Source organism: Vipera ursinii, assembly GCF_947247035.1.
Source record: "Vipera ursinii genome assembly, chromosome: 3".
NCBI classification, from domain to species: domain Eukaryota; kingdom Metazoa; phylum Chordata; class Lepidosauria; order Squamata; family Viperidae; genus Vipera; species Vipera ursinii.
Window position 1 is genome coordinate 203,103,710 of NC_139516.1, and position 17,728 is coordinate 203,121,437.

At 41.9% G+C, this 17,728-nt stretch overlaps 1 protein-coding gene across 3 annotated transcripts in view; it reads right to left on the reverse strand.

Moving 5' to 3' along the window:
* ADCY8 (adenylate cyclase 8) overlaps nucleotides 1–17,728 on the reverse strand; it is a 130,929-nt gene that overhangs the window by 70,269 nt on the left and 42,932 nt on the right. For all 3 annotated transcript variants that reach the window (XM_083360038.1, XM_083360037.1, XM_083360039.1), the window contains exons 2-4: nucleotides 11,690–11,839; nucleotides 8,532–8,662; nucleotides 5,951–6,062 (exon numbers count right to left, since the gene is read on the reverse strand). In XM_083360038.1, the coding sequence (XP_083216164.1) occupies nucleotides 5,951–6,062; nucleotides 8,532–8,662; nucleotides 11,690–11,839 (393 nt within the window). The remainder of the gene's footprint in view (nucleotides 1–5,950; nucleotides 6,063–8,531; nucleotides 8,663–11,689; nucleotides 11,840–17,728) is intronic.

Below are 17,728 nucleotides of genomic sequence, written 5' to 3' on the forward strand. Positions count from 1 at the left end.
GATTATAATAAGAGGAACCTAGTGGTTGGACAAGAAAGAAAATGGTCATCTGAATTCTCAGAGTACAAGGTACTGGTGATTTAGAATAGAATAGAACAGAGCTGGAAGGGACCTTGGAGGTCTTCTAGTCCAGCCCCCTGCTCAAGCAGGAGGACCTATACCATCTCAGACAGGTTATTGTCCAGTCTCTTTTTTAAAAACTTCCAGAGATGGAGCGCCCATGATTTCTGGGGTTAAGCTGTTCCACTGTTTCTTGTCCTGCCATCTGGAGCTTTGGTGAATAACGTGACCCCCTCTTCTTCATGGTAGCCCCTCAGTTACTGGAACACTGCTATCATGTCTGCCCTATGTCTTCTTTTCTTTCTCCTTGAGCAGTAAAGAGCTGCTATCATTATCCCATTGTAGGGCAGTTTGTTTGTTTATTTCCTTGTATCCGACCTTTACAAATAATTCAAGTCAGTGAACATATCCAACACACCTTTCTCCTCCTATAGTCTCCACAACAACCACCCTGTGAGGTGGGTTGGGTAAGAGACAGATTGGCCCAAAGTCACCCAGCCGGCTTTCCTGGCTAAGGTGGGATTACATCTCACAGTCTCCTGGTGATTGGCCCAAAGTCATCCAGCTGGGTTTAGTGCCTTAACCACTAGACCAGAGGTCTTCAAACTTGGCCCTTTTATGACTTGTGGATTTCAACTCCCAGATTTTCCTCAGCCAGAGTGCCTGGCTGAGGAATTCTGGGAGTTGAAGTCTACAAGTCATAAAAGGACCAAGTTTGAAGACCCCTGCACTAGACCAAACTGGCCGTCTATTCTTACTTGGAGCAAACTTTAGGCAAAACTGGCTCTAACTGATTTATCTACTGTAGAAATGATAATGAAGATGATCGGTGATGATGTAACTTTAGCCAAGGTTTATCTGGGAGTTGCCATTTAATTTACAGCGCACTCGGTGTACTGTAAACAGTAGTTGCTTGGCAGCCTAGGAGCAAAGGACAAAAAATAATGCTTTGTAAAATGATACTGCAAAAACTTTTAAAAGGTTTGAAAGAGGTCCAAGATGTGGTAGTATTACTTTATATTATATTATCTTTCCATAACCCTGTTAATTCCAAAATGTGATGTGTGTTTCATTATCTAGAAAAACATTGGATAGACTAATCCAACTTCTATTCTGGTCTAATAGAGGATAATATGAGCCAGCAATGTGTAGCAGAAGCCAAAAAAGACAATGCAATCCTAGTGTGGGAAGCCAGTCCCCCCCAGAGAAGGAAACATTAAAAGGGCAGAAAAATATATTTTCTCAAAGGATCTTAAAAGAGGCAGAAAAGCATGCCTAGTTTTCTTAATAGCCCCAAGTCTCCCTCCCCCAAGCAGAAACCAGGTCTGCAGATGTTAGTCTTATCAGAAAGACTGGAGTCAAGAAACTGGGATTAGGAAGAAAGATCCTTAGAATCAACACCAAAAATCTAAGAGTCATCAGCCCTAGCCCCAGGGAAGCAGGATATGACCCTTGGGACACAATAGGATTAACCCACCGCCATCAGAATACCAGAAAGGCACACTCAGACTCAGGTCAAAGTTCATGCCACAGGAACAACTCCACACAAAAGGCTCCAGAGGGTATAAAAACCCACTCCCTACATGTGCTCTCTCTTTTTTTCTTCCAGAGCCATCTTTCTGTCTGGCTCTCCTCTTCAATAAACTGCAACCTTCTTTCTAAAGCAGTCACCATGTTGTTTATCCCCGGCTTGGACTGAACCATGAAGAAGAACACTAGGCTGTATTAACACAGGGATAGAATCAAGATCACATGAAGTACTAGTACGGCATTAAAAAGCCGTAAAAAGGCCATATTTAGAATACTGCATCTACTGTTGGTCACCATATTATAAAAAAGATGTTGAGACTCTGGAAAGAGTAGAGAAAAGAGCAACAAAAATGATTAGGGGTTGGAGGTTGAACCATTTGAAGAACGGTTTCAGGAATTGGGATGTGTAGTCTAGTGAAAAGAAGAAATAGGGGAGACATGATAGCAAGGTTTCAATATTTGAGGGGCTGCCACAAAGAAGATGGGAGGTCGACCTATTTTCCAAAGCACCAGAAGGCAAGACAAGAAACAATGGATGAAAACTAATGAAGGAGTGAAGTAACATAGAACTGAGTCCTTCGGGAGAAGGGCGGTATACAAATAAAATTAATAATAATAATAATAATAATAATAATAATAATAATAATAATAATAATAATAATAATAATAATAATAAGAAGAAGAAGAAGAAGAAGAAGAAGAAGAAGAAGAAGAAGAAATTTCCTGACAGTGAGGACAATTAACCAGTGGAATGGCTTGCCTTCAGAAGTTGTGGGTACCCCATCACTGGAGGCTTTTAAATAAGAGACTGGACAGCCCCTTTGGCTGGAATGGTAGAGGGTCTTCTGCCTGAGCAGTGGGTTGGACTAGAAGACCTCCAAGATCCCTTCCAACTCTGTTATTGGGAAGGATAAAAACTGTTCTATTCCTATCCTCTATTACAGGGGTTCCCAACCCCCGGTCCATGGACCAGTACCGGGCCACGGCATGCCAGCAATTGGTCCACACAAACAAGCATAGCCCCATCCGTGGGATACAGGCAGCACACAAAACCACACACCCTCCAGTCCGTGGAAAAACCTCTCTCAGCAGAACTGGTCCCTGGTGCCCAAAAGGTTGGGGATCTCTGCTCCATTAGAACATAATAAAAGTTGGATTAGTCTATGCAATGTAATGGATATCTTCCAGAGAAAGTTGATGCCTGTCTATAAGCCTGCTCCAGAATAGGTTACAATTCCTGGAAAGTTGGCTGCCTTAGAGGACAAAGACACGCTGACAGATTTCCATCTGTGCTCTGATGTGTCTCCAGATGGTCTCAGCACTACACATAGTAATGGCAGCTTGAAAAAAAAAGGCCATAAGAATTACATCATTAAGGCACAGTTCAGAAAAAGGGGGACATTTTTTTAAAAAAAATATCAATTTCGATCAGAGTACGGCTCAAAATGTTAGGAAATCTTCTCTCTTGTTCACCTGATGGTTGTCCAGTTTTCATGTTTGTTGGTTTTATTGTTCCTGAAGAAATGTGACTAGGATGCAAACCAGATACAACTTCTGATACATGTATTTTGATCTAGAATACAGCTAACAGTGAAGACAATCAACCAGTGGAACAGTTTGCCCCCAGAAATCATGGGTGCTTCATTGCTGGAAGCTTTTAAAAAGAGACTGGACAATCACTTGTCTGAGATGGTATAGGTTCTCCTGTTTGATCAGCGGGCTGGACAAGAAGACCTCCAAGGTCCCTTTCAGAAATATTCTATTCTATTCTGTTCTGTTCTGTTCTGTTCTCTTATATGGATGGAAACTAATCAAGGAGAGAAGCAACCTGGAACTAACAAAAAACTTTCTGACAGAACAATTAACCAGTAGAACAACTTCCCTCCAGAAGTTGTGAATGCTCCAACCCTGGAAGTTTTTAAGAAGAGGTTGGACAACCATTTGTCTGAAATGATAAGGGTTTCGTGCTTAAGCAATGGGTTGGACTTGCAGACCTCCAAGTTCCGTTCCAGCTATGTTATTCTGATGAGTCATTTAATGACTGCATTGCTTAGCAACCCAAATTCTGATCCCAACTGTGATCATAAGCTGAGGACCACTGGTAAATCTCATTGTCATTACCACCGCCATCGCCACCTAAGCTTGTAAAAATAGCAGAGACCATTTGTCTGACTTTCCTACTGAAAACCAGAGAGCTTTAAAAGTACCCCCTTTTTGGACAATCCAGTTTTCTGCCAGATTGTTGGGGGCAATTAAGCTGACTTTGTAATAATGCCGCTTGGGGGGGGGGCGAAAGCCCTAATAAGCAGGCATATACATAGAATGAAGGCTACCGCTAAGCACATTTGATTTGTGCTTAGATTGTAAGCCGCCCTGAGTCTTGGGAGAAGGGCGGGATATAAATGGGATTAAAATTAAAAAAAAATAAGAATAAAAAAATAAAAAACTTCCAGCTTCCCCTTACTTGAGCAGAACATGGAGAGGAGTATCATTAACTCTGACACCCAATGCCGTAGGCTGCTAATCACAGGACGGCATGCCAGACTGAACCCACTTAAATTAGTTCATAATAGCAGATGCATTCCTTGATGACTCAGCAAGATGTTTTCGTTCATTGAATATTTGCTCATTTAATATGAGGGATTAGTAATAGCTTGGTCATGAAGAGGAATGAATGAAGATGAAACATGAATTATTGAAGCTCAAGGAGTTCTTGAAGGCTGTTTAGCTGAAGCTTATTCTTGACCCACTGAATGCAAGAGAATATCTGACTTCTGCATGAAAATCTCAGCAAGGAGAGTGGGCCACTCCTTGGAGATGGACACTTAATGTACATTATTGCTGGCCAGAACAATTTGGAATACATGTCGGATTAAAAGAAGGCTTTTTACGTAGAGCACAGCATAATTAAATTGTGGAAATCTCCAAGACAAGATGCGTTGCGTCTCTTGCGTTAGCGAATTTTAATAGTTACAGAGGAGTGTGAGACTAATTTATGGAAAACAGCCTTTTAACAGCATCAGCCTTGATGATTCAGACTAGAACAACCAGATGACAGGAAGATGAATTCATGTCCTATTTTGAGCTTCAATCTAATGAACAAATTAAAGGGGTAGGTAAGTTTTGGTTTAATCTGTGTTTTTTCCCCCCCTCAAGTTCTTACAATCTATGACAAAATTCCCGGGCATGATTTAAAGCAAGCTTGATAAAAATACGAAAAATACAACGTGGCTTGTCGGGAACTAAGCTAGAAAAAAATGACATTGAATAAAGTCAATGAACTTCTGCAACATTTATTTATTCCAAGAAGCCAATCAGAACATTTTTTTTTCTCTTTCTCTCCCCAGGCTAGAAAATAATGGATTGTTTTTCCTATGTCCTATGTCATATTATTAATTTTGCAGCATCTTTCTACCAGATCTGATATACCAAATTCTTGGCAACTGTTAATCTCAGTTGGGAAACTAGGGTCTGAAGAAAAATGGAGAAAGGTGGATAGCATATCTCCAAAGAAACTGGACAAGAGGACAACTTATCTGTCAACCAAGCAATCAAGTTCTCTAATAGTCCTAGGACTTAAACATTGTGACTCCTTTTTCTATCCTTTACTAGCAACAGTCTTCTTATTGGTCATTTCTCAGATGTGGGGGTTCTTGCACCATGGGTCGATAACAAACTTAGCCTCTTTGCCAGATTCAATCCTTGTTTAGTATCTGCAGCAGCATTTCTCAACCTTGACAACTTTAAGATGTGTGAAGTCCACGCATCTTAAAGTAGCCGAGAAACACTGTTCTACAGAGTAGTCCTGACTGCAGAAAAGACTTTCCTCCAATCAAAGTCAGTTTCCCCTTTAAGACTATGGAAATAGACCACAAGGTTAAAAACGTTTATTTCCCACTAAGGATTCGGGAGATTTGGCTACATCAACAGAAATGGAAAATGCAACTTGCCACCTGTCCTAAGAAACTGAGCTAGTTTCTCAAGGATCACTACCTAATGTCATGAAACATGAGATGGTTATGAAACTTTTGCTTCAGAGGAAGATAAAAGGCAATTTGGCTCAGCAAATAAACGGAAGGAAGCGTTAGCACAGCAAGGTTAAAATCAGGAATATTTCAAAATTATGCAACACGCCTGCCGAGCACGTGTTAGTTTTCCCTGCCTTGGATTGAAAAAACTGAGGTGCAATTCTAAACTAAAAACAAAATTTTGACTTTGGCCCTAGTGAGTCACCAAATGTGCAAATTTAAGACAAATTTAAGACAAAAAAAGAGGGTCTCTCTGTGTAAGCGAGTGTTTCTCTTTCTCCATCCTGCTTCTCTACCGAAGTTCAGAAAAAGGCATCAGCAGCTGGACTCACGTGTGCTAAGCGATCGAATCTGGCAAAAAGTTCATTCAGCATCCGAACCAACTCTTGAGCTGATAATGTTGTAGAGAGATTGGTAAATCCTTTCACATCTGCAAATAGAATGCTGAACACAGAAAGGGGATGAACAGTCAGATTAGTAGGGATATAGTAGGGCAACTCAAATAGCAATGCTACCTAGACAAGGTAAGGTGCTGGTACTTACCTTTAAAGCCCTACATGGCTTAGGCCCGGGATATTTGCAGGACCGTCTGCTACCGGGGACTACTTCCCATCGCCCAGTACGCTCACACAGAGAAGGCCTCCTCAGGGGAACGTCGGCTAGACAATGTCGGCTGGCGACCCCCAGGGGGAGGGCCTTCTCTGTGGGAGCGCCAGCCCTTTGGAACCAACTCCCCCTTGAGCTTCGGATGGCCCCGGATCTCCGGTCCTTTTGCCACAACCTCAAAACTTTTTTCTTCCATCAGGCTGACCTGGATTGATGATGGGGTTTTTAAATATGTTTTAATTTTTAACTGTGTAGTCAATTTATTTTGGGGCTGTTATTTAATTCTTTTTTAATTTTTGTATTGTTGTTTTTTATTGTTGTTAGCCGCCCTGAGTCCTTCGGGAGATAGGGCGGCATATAAGTCCCAAAAATAAATAAATAAATAAATAAATAAATAAGTCTGATGTCTGATTGATCCTGCCATCATGTTTTAGTGACTATATAGATCAGTGGTCTTCAAACTTGGCAACTATAAGACTTGTGGACTTCAACTCCCAGAATTCCTCAGCCATCCAGGGCTGGCTGAGAATTCTAGAAGTTGAAGGCCACAAGTCTTAAAGTTGCCAAGTTTGAAGACCCCAATATAGATTTTCTCCAGAATGACATGTCCCCCCAACCTGATCCTTTGCTTTTCCAATGTTGTACACTAGAAATAATGTTTGTGGCAGAGGCAAATTTGCGAGAAACAGAACAGGGGGAAAAAGAACAGATAAGGTGAAGAAACAGAGGAATTAATAGACGTAATCCTCGATTTACAACCATTTGTGGACTGTTCAAAGTTAGAACGGCACTGGAAAAAGTGACTTACAACAGCCTTTCACAGCTACGACCATTGCAGGATCCCCATGGTCATGTGATCAAAATTTGGATGATTGGCAACTAGATGGTTGCAATGTCCCAGGGACATGTGATTATCTTTTGTGACCTTCTGACAAACAAAGTCAATGGGGAAGCCAGATTTGCTTAACAACTGAGTAATTAACTTAATAATTGCAGTCATTCACTTAACCATTGTGGGAAGAAAGGTCATAAAATGGGGGAAAATGTAACATCTGTATTGCTTAAAAATAAAAATTTGGGGTCAATTGTGGTCGTAAGTCAAGGACTACCTGTAGCAGTTAAACTGGCAACATTTGTCCCTGCAACTACCCAAACCCTACCTAACTCAACAGCCCTAAATTAACCACGGAGAGGGAGGGGGGAAGAGAGAGAGGGAGAGGGATTAATTTACTAACCCTACGATAGGATGGCATAGATAATTGGAGAATTACTCTCAAGCATAATATACTATGCAGGTCTGAATAGTTAACTCAGAGGTCTTCAAACTTGGCCCTTTTATGACTTGTGGACTTCAACTCCCAGAATTCCTCAGCCAGCGTGCCTGGCTGAGGAATTCTGGGAGTTGAAGTCCACAAGTCATATAAAAGGGGCAGGTTTGAAGACCCCTGTTTTAACTGAATAGTTTAGAAGACACGATTCCAGCTGGCAGGATTGCCAGCTAGCAATGCAGGCTGCATTGGGGTTCAGGGTGCCCTATTGCATTCACGAGGGTTATTGCTTTCTCATCCATGCTTTGATTTCTCTGCTTTTCTTTCAGTTGCCCAGGTAGGCATCAATCAGTCTTGCATATATCTTGAATTGTGCCCATCCATGTGATTGCTGCAGCTGCCTGAGCATACGGCAGAAACGGCAAGTCGCATTTACAAGGGAACAAGTCCTATCAATTCTGTCCATACATTCTTGGAAGTCCGCATGCTTGAGATAGCAGACTCGGTGGGCTAGAGTGGAAAACAGGAGCACTCAAACTAAATCAAATCCTCTCATTTGCACCAGAAAGCGAGGTGAGCAAAAGAAGGCTGGGATATTGTGAGAAACTGAGACAGGAACATCTCCGTTTTCAAACAGGAAGAATGAGCGAAGGGCAACAACGAGAACAGAAACTCAGCAATCCAGGAACATCTCCTAACCTTCCAGACCCAATGAGGAATGAACTGAGCTAAAGACGAACATGCAATTCAGCAGCAGAAGACATGATTAATCTGGAAAAGGTTGACTCAGCCTTCCATCCTTCCGAGGTAGGTAAAATGAGGACCCAGATTGTTGGGGGCAATTAAGCTGACTTTGTAATAATGCCGCTTGGGGGGTGGGAAGCCCTAATAAGCAGGCATATACATAGAATGAAGGCTATTGCTAAAGCACATTGATTTGTGCTTTAAATTGTAAGCCGCCCTGAGTCTTCGGAGAAGGGCAGGATATAAATGGGATTAAAATTAAATTAAATTAAAATTAAAAGAACAAGAGAAGCACCTGACGTTTTCATAACGGTGGATATAGATCTTATGGAACTGGTGTTGTAAGTGTTCGTCCTCCACAGTGCCCATGTCGTTAATCATTTCTAGCACAACAAATCGAGGTAACACAGACAGAACCAGCCGCTCCTGAAACAACAAACAAAAACAGAGAGAGGAGTTAATAGTCTCTGGGTTTAATGAGCCAAAAACATTGCAACAAATCAAACAAAAACAAAAAAACCCCCAGGTTTCACCTGAGGTCTTAAGGCTGGGGAAAGCCTACCTATTGATTCAGTGGAATACACACACACACACACGCACACAGAGTATATGAATCTTTCCTGTATAAATTTGATAAATGAATGAATAAAAATAAAACACTTGGTTAGTTCTGAAATGGGACAATAACAAAATAATACAATAATAGAATTGGAAGGGACCTAGAAGGTGTTCTGGTCCAACCGCCTGCTCAGGCAGGAAACCCTATACCAGTGATGGCGAACCTTTTGGAGACCGAGTGCCCAAACTGCAACCCAAAACCCACTTATGTATCATCAGGTGCCGGGTGGGCGTGGCCCTTTGGGTGGGTGTGGCCAATTGGGTGGGCGTGGCTGCAGTGGTAACGGCAGACTTGGTGGGACTAAAAAGTTCAATCAATCAATTCCAACTGTGCGAAAACTTTTTTTTCCCCCACGAGAAGTTGAAATTGATTGATTGATTGAGCATTTTTTTTTTTGGTACACGGCGGTGGAGGCCTAAAGCGAAAATGTTTTATAAAGCCCTGCTGAAGGCCTAGGACTGGGGCGACGGCGCGCGTGCCCACAGAGAGGGCTCGGCGTGCCACCTGTGGCACCTGTGTCATAGGTTCGCCACCATGGCCCTATATCAATTCAGAAAAATGGTTGTCCAATCTCTTGTTAAAAATTTCCAGTGTTGGAGCATTCACAACTTCCAGAGGCAGGTTATTCCACTGATTAGTTGTTCTCACTGTCAGGAAATTTCTCCTTAGTTCTAGGTATGTATTGAAAGTATTGAATTATTTTCTTTCTTTCTTTCTTTCTTTCTTTCTTTCTTTCTTTCTTTCTTTCTTTCTTTCTTTCTTTCTTTCTTTCTTTCCATTTTTCCGAGGTTGGTAAAATGAGGACCCAGATTGTTGGGGGCAATAGGCTGACTCTGTAAACCACTTACAGGGGGCTGTAAAGCACTATGAAGCGGTATATAAGTCTAAGTGCCATTGCCATTAACCTAACAATGAGAAGGCTGAGGGGAAGCTGATGGCAGTCTTCCCATACTTGGCAGGATCTCACAAGGAAGAGGGCATACAACTCTGCACTGCACCTGAGAGCAGGACAAGAAGCCAAGGGTAGAAGCTTGTTAGAGATCCAACCTAGAAGTAAGGAGGAATTTCTTGATAGAATGAAGTTGTGGGTGCTCCAACCCTGGAGGTTTTCAAGAAAAGATTGGACAGCCATTTGTCCTGAATGCTATAGAGCAGGGGTAGGCAACCTTAGCTCTTTTATGACTCGTGGACTTCAACTCCCAGAATTCCTGAGCCAGCCATGCTGAGGGGAAAGGGAGAGGTTTCCAAGCTGAGCCATGCCGGCTCAGGAATTCTGGGAGTTGAAGTCCATGAGTCGTAAAAGAGCCAAGGTTACCTACCCTTGGGCTAGGCCTAGGCCGCTTTATGACTCGTGGACTTCGACTCCCAGAATTCCTGAGCCAGCCAGGCTGAGGGGAAAGGGAGAGGTTTCCAAGCTGAGCCATGCCGGCTCAGGAATTCTGGGAGTTGAAGTCCACAAGTCATAAAAGAGCCAAGGTTGCCTACCCCTGGTATAAGCACTCCTGCCTCCAAGATCCCTTCCAGCCCTATGATTCTATGACTTATGTGTGACTATTTCCTTTGGATATAGAGATCAGGGAAAACTATCTCCTTTAGCTGAACAGATTCTCTCCCTTTGCAGTTCCAGTGTTATAAAGCCCATTAGAACATTGTTGGGGGCAAGTTGCTGACTCTGTAAACTGCTTAGGGAGAGCTGCAGAACATGATGAAGCAGTATATAAGCCTAAGTGCTGTTGTTATTGCTTGGTTTGCAGGCCAATTATTATTGAACAATTATGTGGGTTTCAATGTAGCAGGCCTGTTCTAAATTTTAATTTTACTTCTGCATTCCCACAGTCTCTCTTCATAATAGCTTTTCATAATCCTGTTAAAGTCTGTTTAAATCCTAATGTAGCACCCAGAAGTAGACTCAGTTGATAAATCCAGGTTTAAATGAACCCATCTCTTGTTCTAATTAGAAAACTATATTTCTATTAATGAAGTGCAAAAGGACTGCTTTTCTGAAGCTGAATGCTCAATCGGAAGAATGGGATATTAATGAGTACGATCAATGCATATTAGCAGTTTTTCTTCCTATATCTCTGGTTGTTAAAACTATTTTGTATTCGTATTGCCTTTGGTGCCTTCTAGCTTTTTTTTTTATAAAAAAACACGTAAGTTCACACCACTTTGGAAGAGAGAAGTCACTTCACACATCAAAGGCTTTAGATTAAGATCCATTCTCTTATCCTCAAAACTTTGCTTGGGGCAGAACAAACTTTTTTTTTGTTTGCCATTCCTTTGGACCAGCACTTATCATATATCTCATTCCATTGAAGGAGGAGAGAAATTAAACTCCCTGTGCTATGCCCAAATGTTTGAATATAACTAGTTATGGATGATCTCACATTTTAGCTCAAAGCAAGATGACTCATATCTTTCTATCTAGAGGTCTTCAGCTGAATGAATGACTGTGGCCACTGGTAAGCTCATAAAAGAAAGAAAAAAGTACCTATTTTCTCCTTTGGTGCTTAAGAGTTTGCTCCTCTTTTAAAAGTCATTTATCATGGCACCAATAACCCTTTTTGTCTTCATTCCAAATGCATTTCATGTATTGTTGCTAGATTTTTTATTAGGCACGGAACTTATCTCAGGGCGTGAAAAGCTAAGCTTCAGGTAAATGTTTTTCACCAAGAACTGATGCTTCAATCTTAAGCCTGGGGATTGGATGGAAAGCTCTGTATCCATAATTTTTTTTCTGCAGGAACCAAAATGCTGCAAAGCCATGTTGCAAAGCCAAAGGCATCATGGAGGGCGCACAAGGGAAGTTCTCCAGATGTTCCCTCTCGCTTTACCTGCCGCTGATTTTCAGTCTCCAGTCGCAGTCGAGCTTCTACGCATCTTCGGGTTTCTAAGAAGGCTTGGCGTTGAGCTCGATCGGATAGGTAGCTAATGAAGATCCCAGCGGTATTCATGCACATAAATAAAACCGCCTGAGCTGCTGTCTGTAGGGGGCAACAGGAAATGATCACAAGTGAGAAGGCTGTATTCAAATTTTATACATACATATCTATCTATCTATCTATCTATCTATCTATCTATCTATCTATCTATATATCTTTTTACAACCTGTAATCCCATTTTAAGGTGGGGTGAATGAATGGAGCTGAGCATTTACTGGCCAGATGCCCTTCCTGACACCTATGTGGAGTTTGCAGCAGATATTTTCTCTTTGCACCCAGATAGTACAAATACTCTCCATGATCTACACATTCAGGTTATAGATAATTAAAGTAATACTTAGGTGATCAACCATCTATCTTTTAACCAATGAGCTGAAATCAATTCACACATTCCCCAAACTATACCGTGGGCATCTGCTTGAGATGTTGAAGAAAGTGTAAGATGTACTACTCCCATGAATGAATGTCCAACCATTTCATACTGTACTGCTGTTTAAACTCAAGGGGTGGGAACTATCCTTACTCATGGTTTTAGTTACCCTTCATAGATTTAGTTATACGTTCTATGGAACACATATTACTTACCTTATATGGAAGCCATTGATTTATAGTCAATTGTGAATGCATTCTGACCTATCAAGAATCTCTAGAGCAGGGATGTTCAACCTTGGCAATTTTAAGACTTGTGGATTTCAACTCCCAGAATTCCCCAGTCAGCATGCTCTATTGACTTGCATAGCAGAGATGTCCACTGCAGCTATATTCACCAAAAAACTATTAAGTTGTTTTGTTTTGAAGCTTACCAAGCTATCTGACTCTAGACTATTTGGTTACAGTTCAGACAATCATGGAAGTCAAGAAGCAACATTAACTCAATAATCACACATAGTAAGCAAGATGGGTGGGCCTGGTCAGTGAGTTTCCTGAACAAAATTGGATCTAGGCCTCATATCTGTCCTCTGTTAAAAATGATTCATTTGCATAAACATGGAACACCTCAAATCTCCCTCTGAATTGCGTGTGCTTTGACCCCATCCCATTCATCGATGGGGCAAAATCTCAATTATTTTATTAAAGTGAATAAGTAAATAATTAAAATATAATCATTAGACTAGACAATTAGATATGTCTAGTCTAGTGAAAAGAAGGACTAGGGGAGACATGACAGCATTGTTCCAATAGTTGAGGGGCTCCTCCAAAGACGAGGGGGTCAAACTATTTTCCAAAGCACCAAAAGGCAAGACGAGAAACAATGGATCGAAACTAACCAAGGAGAAAAGCAACCTGGAACTAAGGAGAAATTTCCTAATGGAAGATGTGGGTGCTCCATCATTAAAAGGTAAAGGTAAAGGTTCCCCCACACATGTGTGCTAGTGTTTTCCAACTCTAGGGGCCAGTGATCATCTCCGTTTCAAAGCCAAAGACCCAGCGCTTGTCCGAGGACATCTCCGTGGTCATGTGGCTGGCATGACTAGACGCCAAAGGCGCACGGAACGCTGTTACCTTCCCACTGGAGTGGTCCCTATTTTTCTACTTGCATTTTTACGTGCTTTCGAACTGCTAGGTTGGCAGAAGCTGGGACGGGTAACAGGCGCTCACTCTGTTACGCGGCACTCAGGATTCGACCCGCCAAACTGCCGACCTTCTGATTGACAAGCTCAGCATCCTAACTCACTGAGCCACTGCGTCCCTTCTCATTGTAAGCTTTCAAAAAAGAGAGTGGACAACCATTTGCCTGGAATGGAATAGGCTCTCCTGCTCAAGCAGGGGGTTGGACTAGAAGATCTCCAAGGTCCCTTCCAACTCTATTATTCTATGTTCTATGTTCTAAAACCAAGTCAACATATGGGCTACGAAGAATTAGATCTGCCTGGCAAGAGCACGATGGAAATATAACATAATCACCTTCTGGATTTCAATAAAAGCCCCTAAAACATAAAGTGCTGACTCTGCATGGAGATAAAAAGAGATAAGCAGCATTTGGGAGCATTAAACTCTCGCTGAACCGCAAATGTTTGCAAGGGATGAGTCATGGTGCCAGAGTCACGACTGATTGCAAACATAATTAGCCATTTTTAATACATTTTTATTTCATTTATTTTCACAGAACATCTTGTGACTCTTGGCAGTTTGGTGTAATATAGGAGGAGAGGGATCAGGAAAAACATACATCATACCCAGCATGGCACTGTTGTTATCACTGTCAGTTTATTTGGGGAAATAATGAACACAGAATGAAATCATCAGGCAGGTTCATATTTAGGCTTCGTTGCTCAGTAGCTTTTTTGGGAGGAGTATGTCATAAGAGTTGGGTTCTCTTTCACTACACAAAAGTGCCCCATAGTTATAGCATTAGATCTTGGCCACCCAATTTAGCATTCTTGGACATTTTGAAAATAGCGATAGCATTTAGACCAGGGATTCCCAACCGGGGGTGCTCCCACCCCCTGGGGGAGCGTGAGACGATATTCCAAGGGATGGGAAAACTTGGGCTTTCAAAATTATAGTGTATATGCATAATTCATTGCCGTTATTTCGAACCTTTCTAAGGGGTGTGAGAATGTATCAGCAGCCGTTCTAGGGGTGCAGGGTATAGAAAAGGTTGGGAGCGGCTGACTTAGACTTACATATTGTTTCATTCTGCTTTTTACAGCCCTCTAAGAGGTTTACAGAGTCAGCCTATTGCCCCCAACAAACAGGGTCCTCCTTTTAATGACCTCGGAAGGAGGGAAGGCTGAGTCAACCTTGAGCCGATCAGAATAGAAGGAATCAAACTGGCAGTATGAGCAGGGCTAGCCTGCAATACTGCATTCAAACACACTGCACCACCACGGCATCAATACAATAATAACATTTTCTAAATGTCAATGTTGCAAAGATATATGTTCAGAATACATGGATTGAGGTACTCTTAGAGCGGTGACATGATAGCAGTGTTCCAATATCTAACGGGCTGCCATAAAGACGAGGGGGTCAACCTATTCTTCAAAGTACGTGAAGGCAGGACAAGGAGCAATGGATGGAAACTAATCAAGGAGAGAAGCAACCTGGAACTAAGGAGGAATTTCCTGACAGTGAGAACAATTAATCAGTGGAACAACCTGCCTCCAGAAGTTGTGAATGCTTCAACACTGGAAGTTTTTAAGAAGAGACTGGACAGCCATTTGTCTGAAATGGTATAAGGTTTCCTGCTTGATCAGGGGGTTGGACTAGAAGACCTCCAAGGTCCCTTCCAACTCTGTTATTCTGTTAGAATTGTAAATACAAGAGGAAATTAATTTTGCAGGACATGGCAAGGACATCATGACAGCCAGTTCATCTGTTTTGTATTTGGGGTACACATCAGCATTCGAGGGACAGCGTTTGCATCAGAATGTCACAGGAGACCTTTAATCACAGATCCCTTTCTGTGGATATCATGACTCCCATTGTTCAGAGATCAAATAAAATTATAAAGTACAATTTCTTTCCCAGAAAGAGCTGTTATCCAAAACAAGAATAAATTTTAAAAATGAGTACTTGAAACTCTGAAAGCAGGCATACTTTGTGCGGTCAAATCAATATGGAGCAGTGGTGGGATTCAAATATGGGAACAAATGGTTCTCTGTGTGGATGCCACTTCCGGAAGTCCATTCTGGGCCTGGGCAACAAAAAATTAGCTACCGGTTTTGCCGAAGTGGTGAGAACCAGCTGAATCCCACCACTGTAATGGACTCCTGGCAACTGCTGGGAGAAATCCTAGCAGTTTTCATGGCAAGATTCTAGAAATAGATTCTAGAGCTGAGAGAGAGAGAGTAACCCTCCCAGTTTCTGGACCACTTCACCAAATGGGCTCTGAAAACAGGCATGGGGTCCTCTAAAACCAGGAAGCCAGATGAGAACACCAAGCATCTTCTCTGATGGATAAATTGCCCTAAAGAACAGTCTTTAAACAAGGGTGTCTTCAGGAGTCAAAATGAGGACCATGCAATCAAAGTTCCACCCCTGTTTTACCTATGAAAAATGTACAACATGCCAAGGGGTAGGGATTTGGTTGCATAGCTGCCATCTTGTCTTGTTTTTTTTTTTTGACATCCCTTGTCAAGGAAGACACCCTTCATTCTGAAAGGAGCAATTATCAAAGAGCACTGTTCTCTTAGATTGTTGATCTCATTAAGCTGACAAATTGCAGAGCATGGATTGCAGCTCTTTAACTTCAGTTCCTTTACTATCTCCATGGGAGGAGAAGGAGAAGGAGAAAGAGAAGGAAAAGGAGGATAATGAGGAAGAGGAGAGGGAGAGGAGAAGGAGAAAGAGGATGACAAGAGGATAAGAAGTAGGAAGAGGATGACGAGGAGGAGGATAAGGAGGAGGAAAGGCAAGAAGGAAGGAAGGAAGGAAGGAAGGAAGGAAGGAAGGAAGGAAGGAAGGAAGGAAGGAAATTTCAGAATGCAAAATGGCTGGAGATCTGTATGAGTCAGCAAACCTGCCTAGCACCAAGTCCCCTCATATTCTTGCCTGCATATATTCTCCAGCCCCTCAAAAGTGCTCTAACGACAACAACATCTCTTTGCATATCCTACAAACTTTGATCTCATTCAAGGTTGTGTGAGATTTTGGTCAAAAAGTTGCCTCATTTGGAGCATTCAGGATACCATTCAAAGTTCAGAAAGTAGTGCAGGTGTTCGGATGTACTACATTGCTGACTCCAGTAAAGCAAAATGTACAGAGTTCACCTACCGAATTTAACATGGTACAGCATGCATGCACGCACACACACACACACACAAACAAACAAACACAACACACATTCTTAGGGGACAAACTTGACAATCACAGTTAATGTTATCTATGACAGAACAGAGAAGGTTAAGCACTGCCTTCCATTTTGTCAAGTAAGTGCCCTAGATGTGCAAACCACTTCTGTGTGAAAACTTGAGTCCAGAAAAGTGCCGAGAAAAGAATAGTCAAGCCCTTCACGTAGAAATAGACCTTGATATCACCGAAATAAAATTAAAATGCATGAAAACCTGACAGAGTGTTGGAGAGGTGAAGGAAAAAAGGACGATGGCAAGCAAAGTGAGAATTAAGTACTCTTGGGTGCTAAAGGGATGCAGATTTCAGAGTGACTCAAAATCTCCAAAAAAAGAATCCCCAAGGAGGACCACATCACATCATACCTGCTTCTCATGTGCAGGTAACCAGAGACAAAAAGAGACCCAAGGCAGAAGACAGAAAGTTTAGGCTTTACCGGCGTCAAAAAGGTTTGCCGGATAAGTTTTAAATGGCCTCTTTGTTTAACTCCTATGGCAAATTCAGTGACAATTACATTTCATGAGACTGGAGGCAGATGCAGAAGCAGTATGATGGTTGACAGACAATTAGTCCCCCAGCTGTTAGGGCAGTTAGCTCATAAAGTAATTTTCTACATTCCACTCTCCTTTAAAGCCAGATGCCCAACAACAGGAGAGAGAACTGTTCAGTTTATTTACTTATATGTATTAGCTTTGGTATCTGTCAGGAAAAGCCAGTCTTTCAAAGCAAACAAGGCCTTTTCCCCATGATTGATTGATTATGTGTCACCAAGCTTTTTTTTACTCTTGCTATGCTAAGAATAAAAGCAAATGAATGAATGAATGAATGAATGAATGAACGAATGAACGAATTTTTTTATTTTTTATTTTAATTCCATTTATATCCCGCCCTTCTCTGAAGACTCAGGGCGGCTTACAAGCTTAGCAGTAGCCTTCATTCTATGTATATGCCTGCTTATTAGGGCTTTCACACACACACCCCCAAGCGGCATTATTACAAAGTCAGCTTAATTGCCCCCAACAATCTGGGTCCTCATTTTACCTACCTCGGAAGGATGGAAGGCTGAGTCAACCTTGAGCCTGGTGGGATGTGAATGAATTGTCAAGAAACACTTTGCATGCTATATCTGTCTGCTTA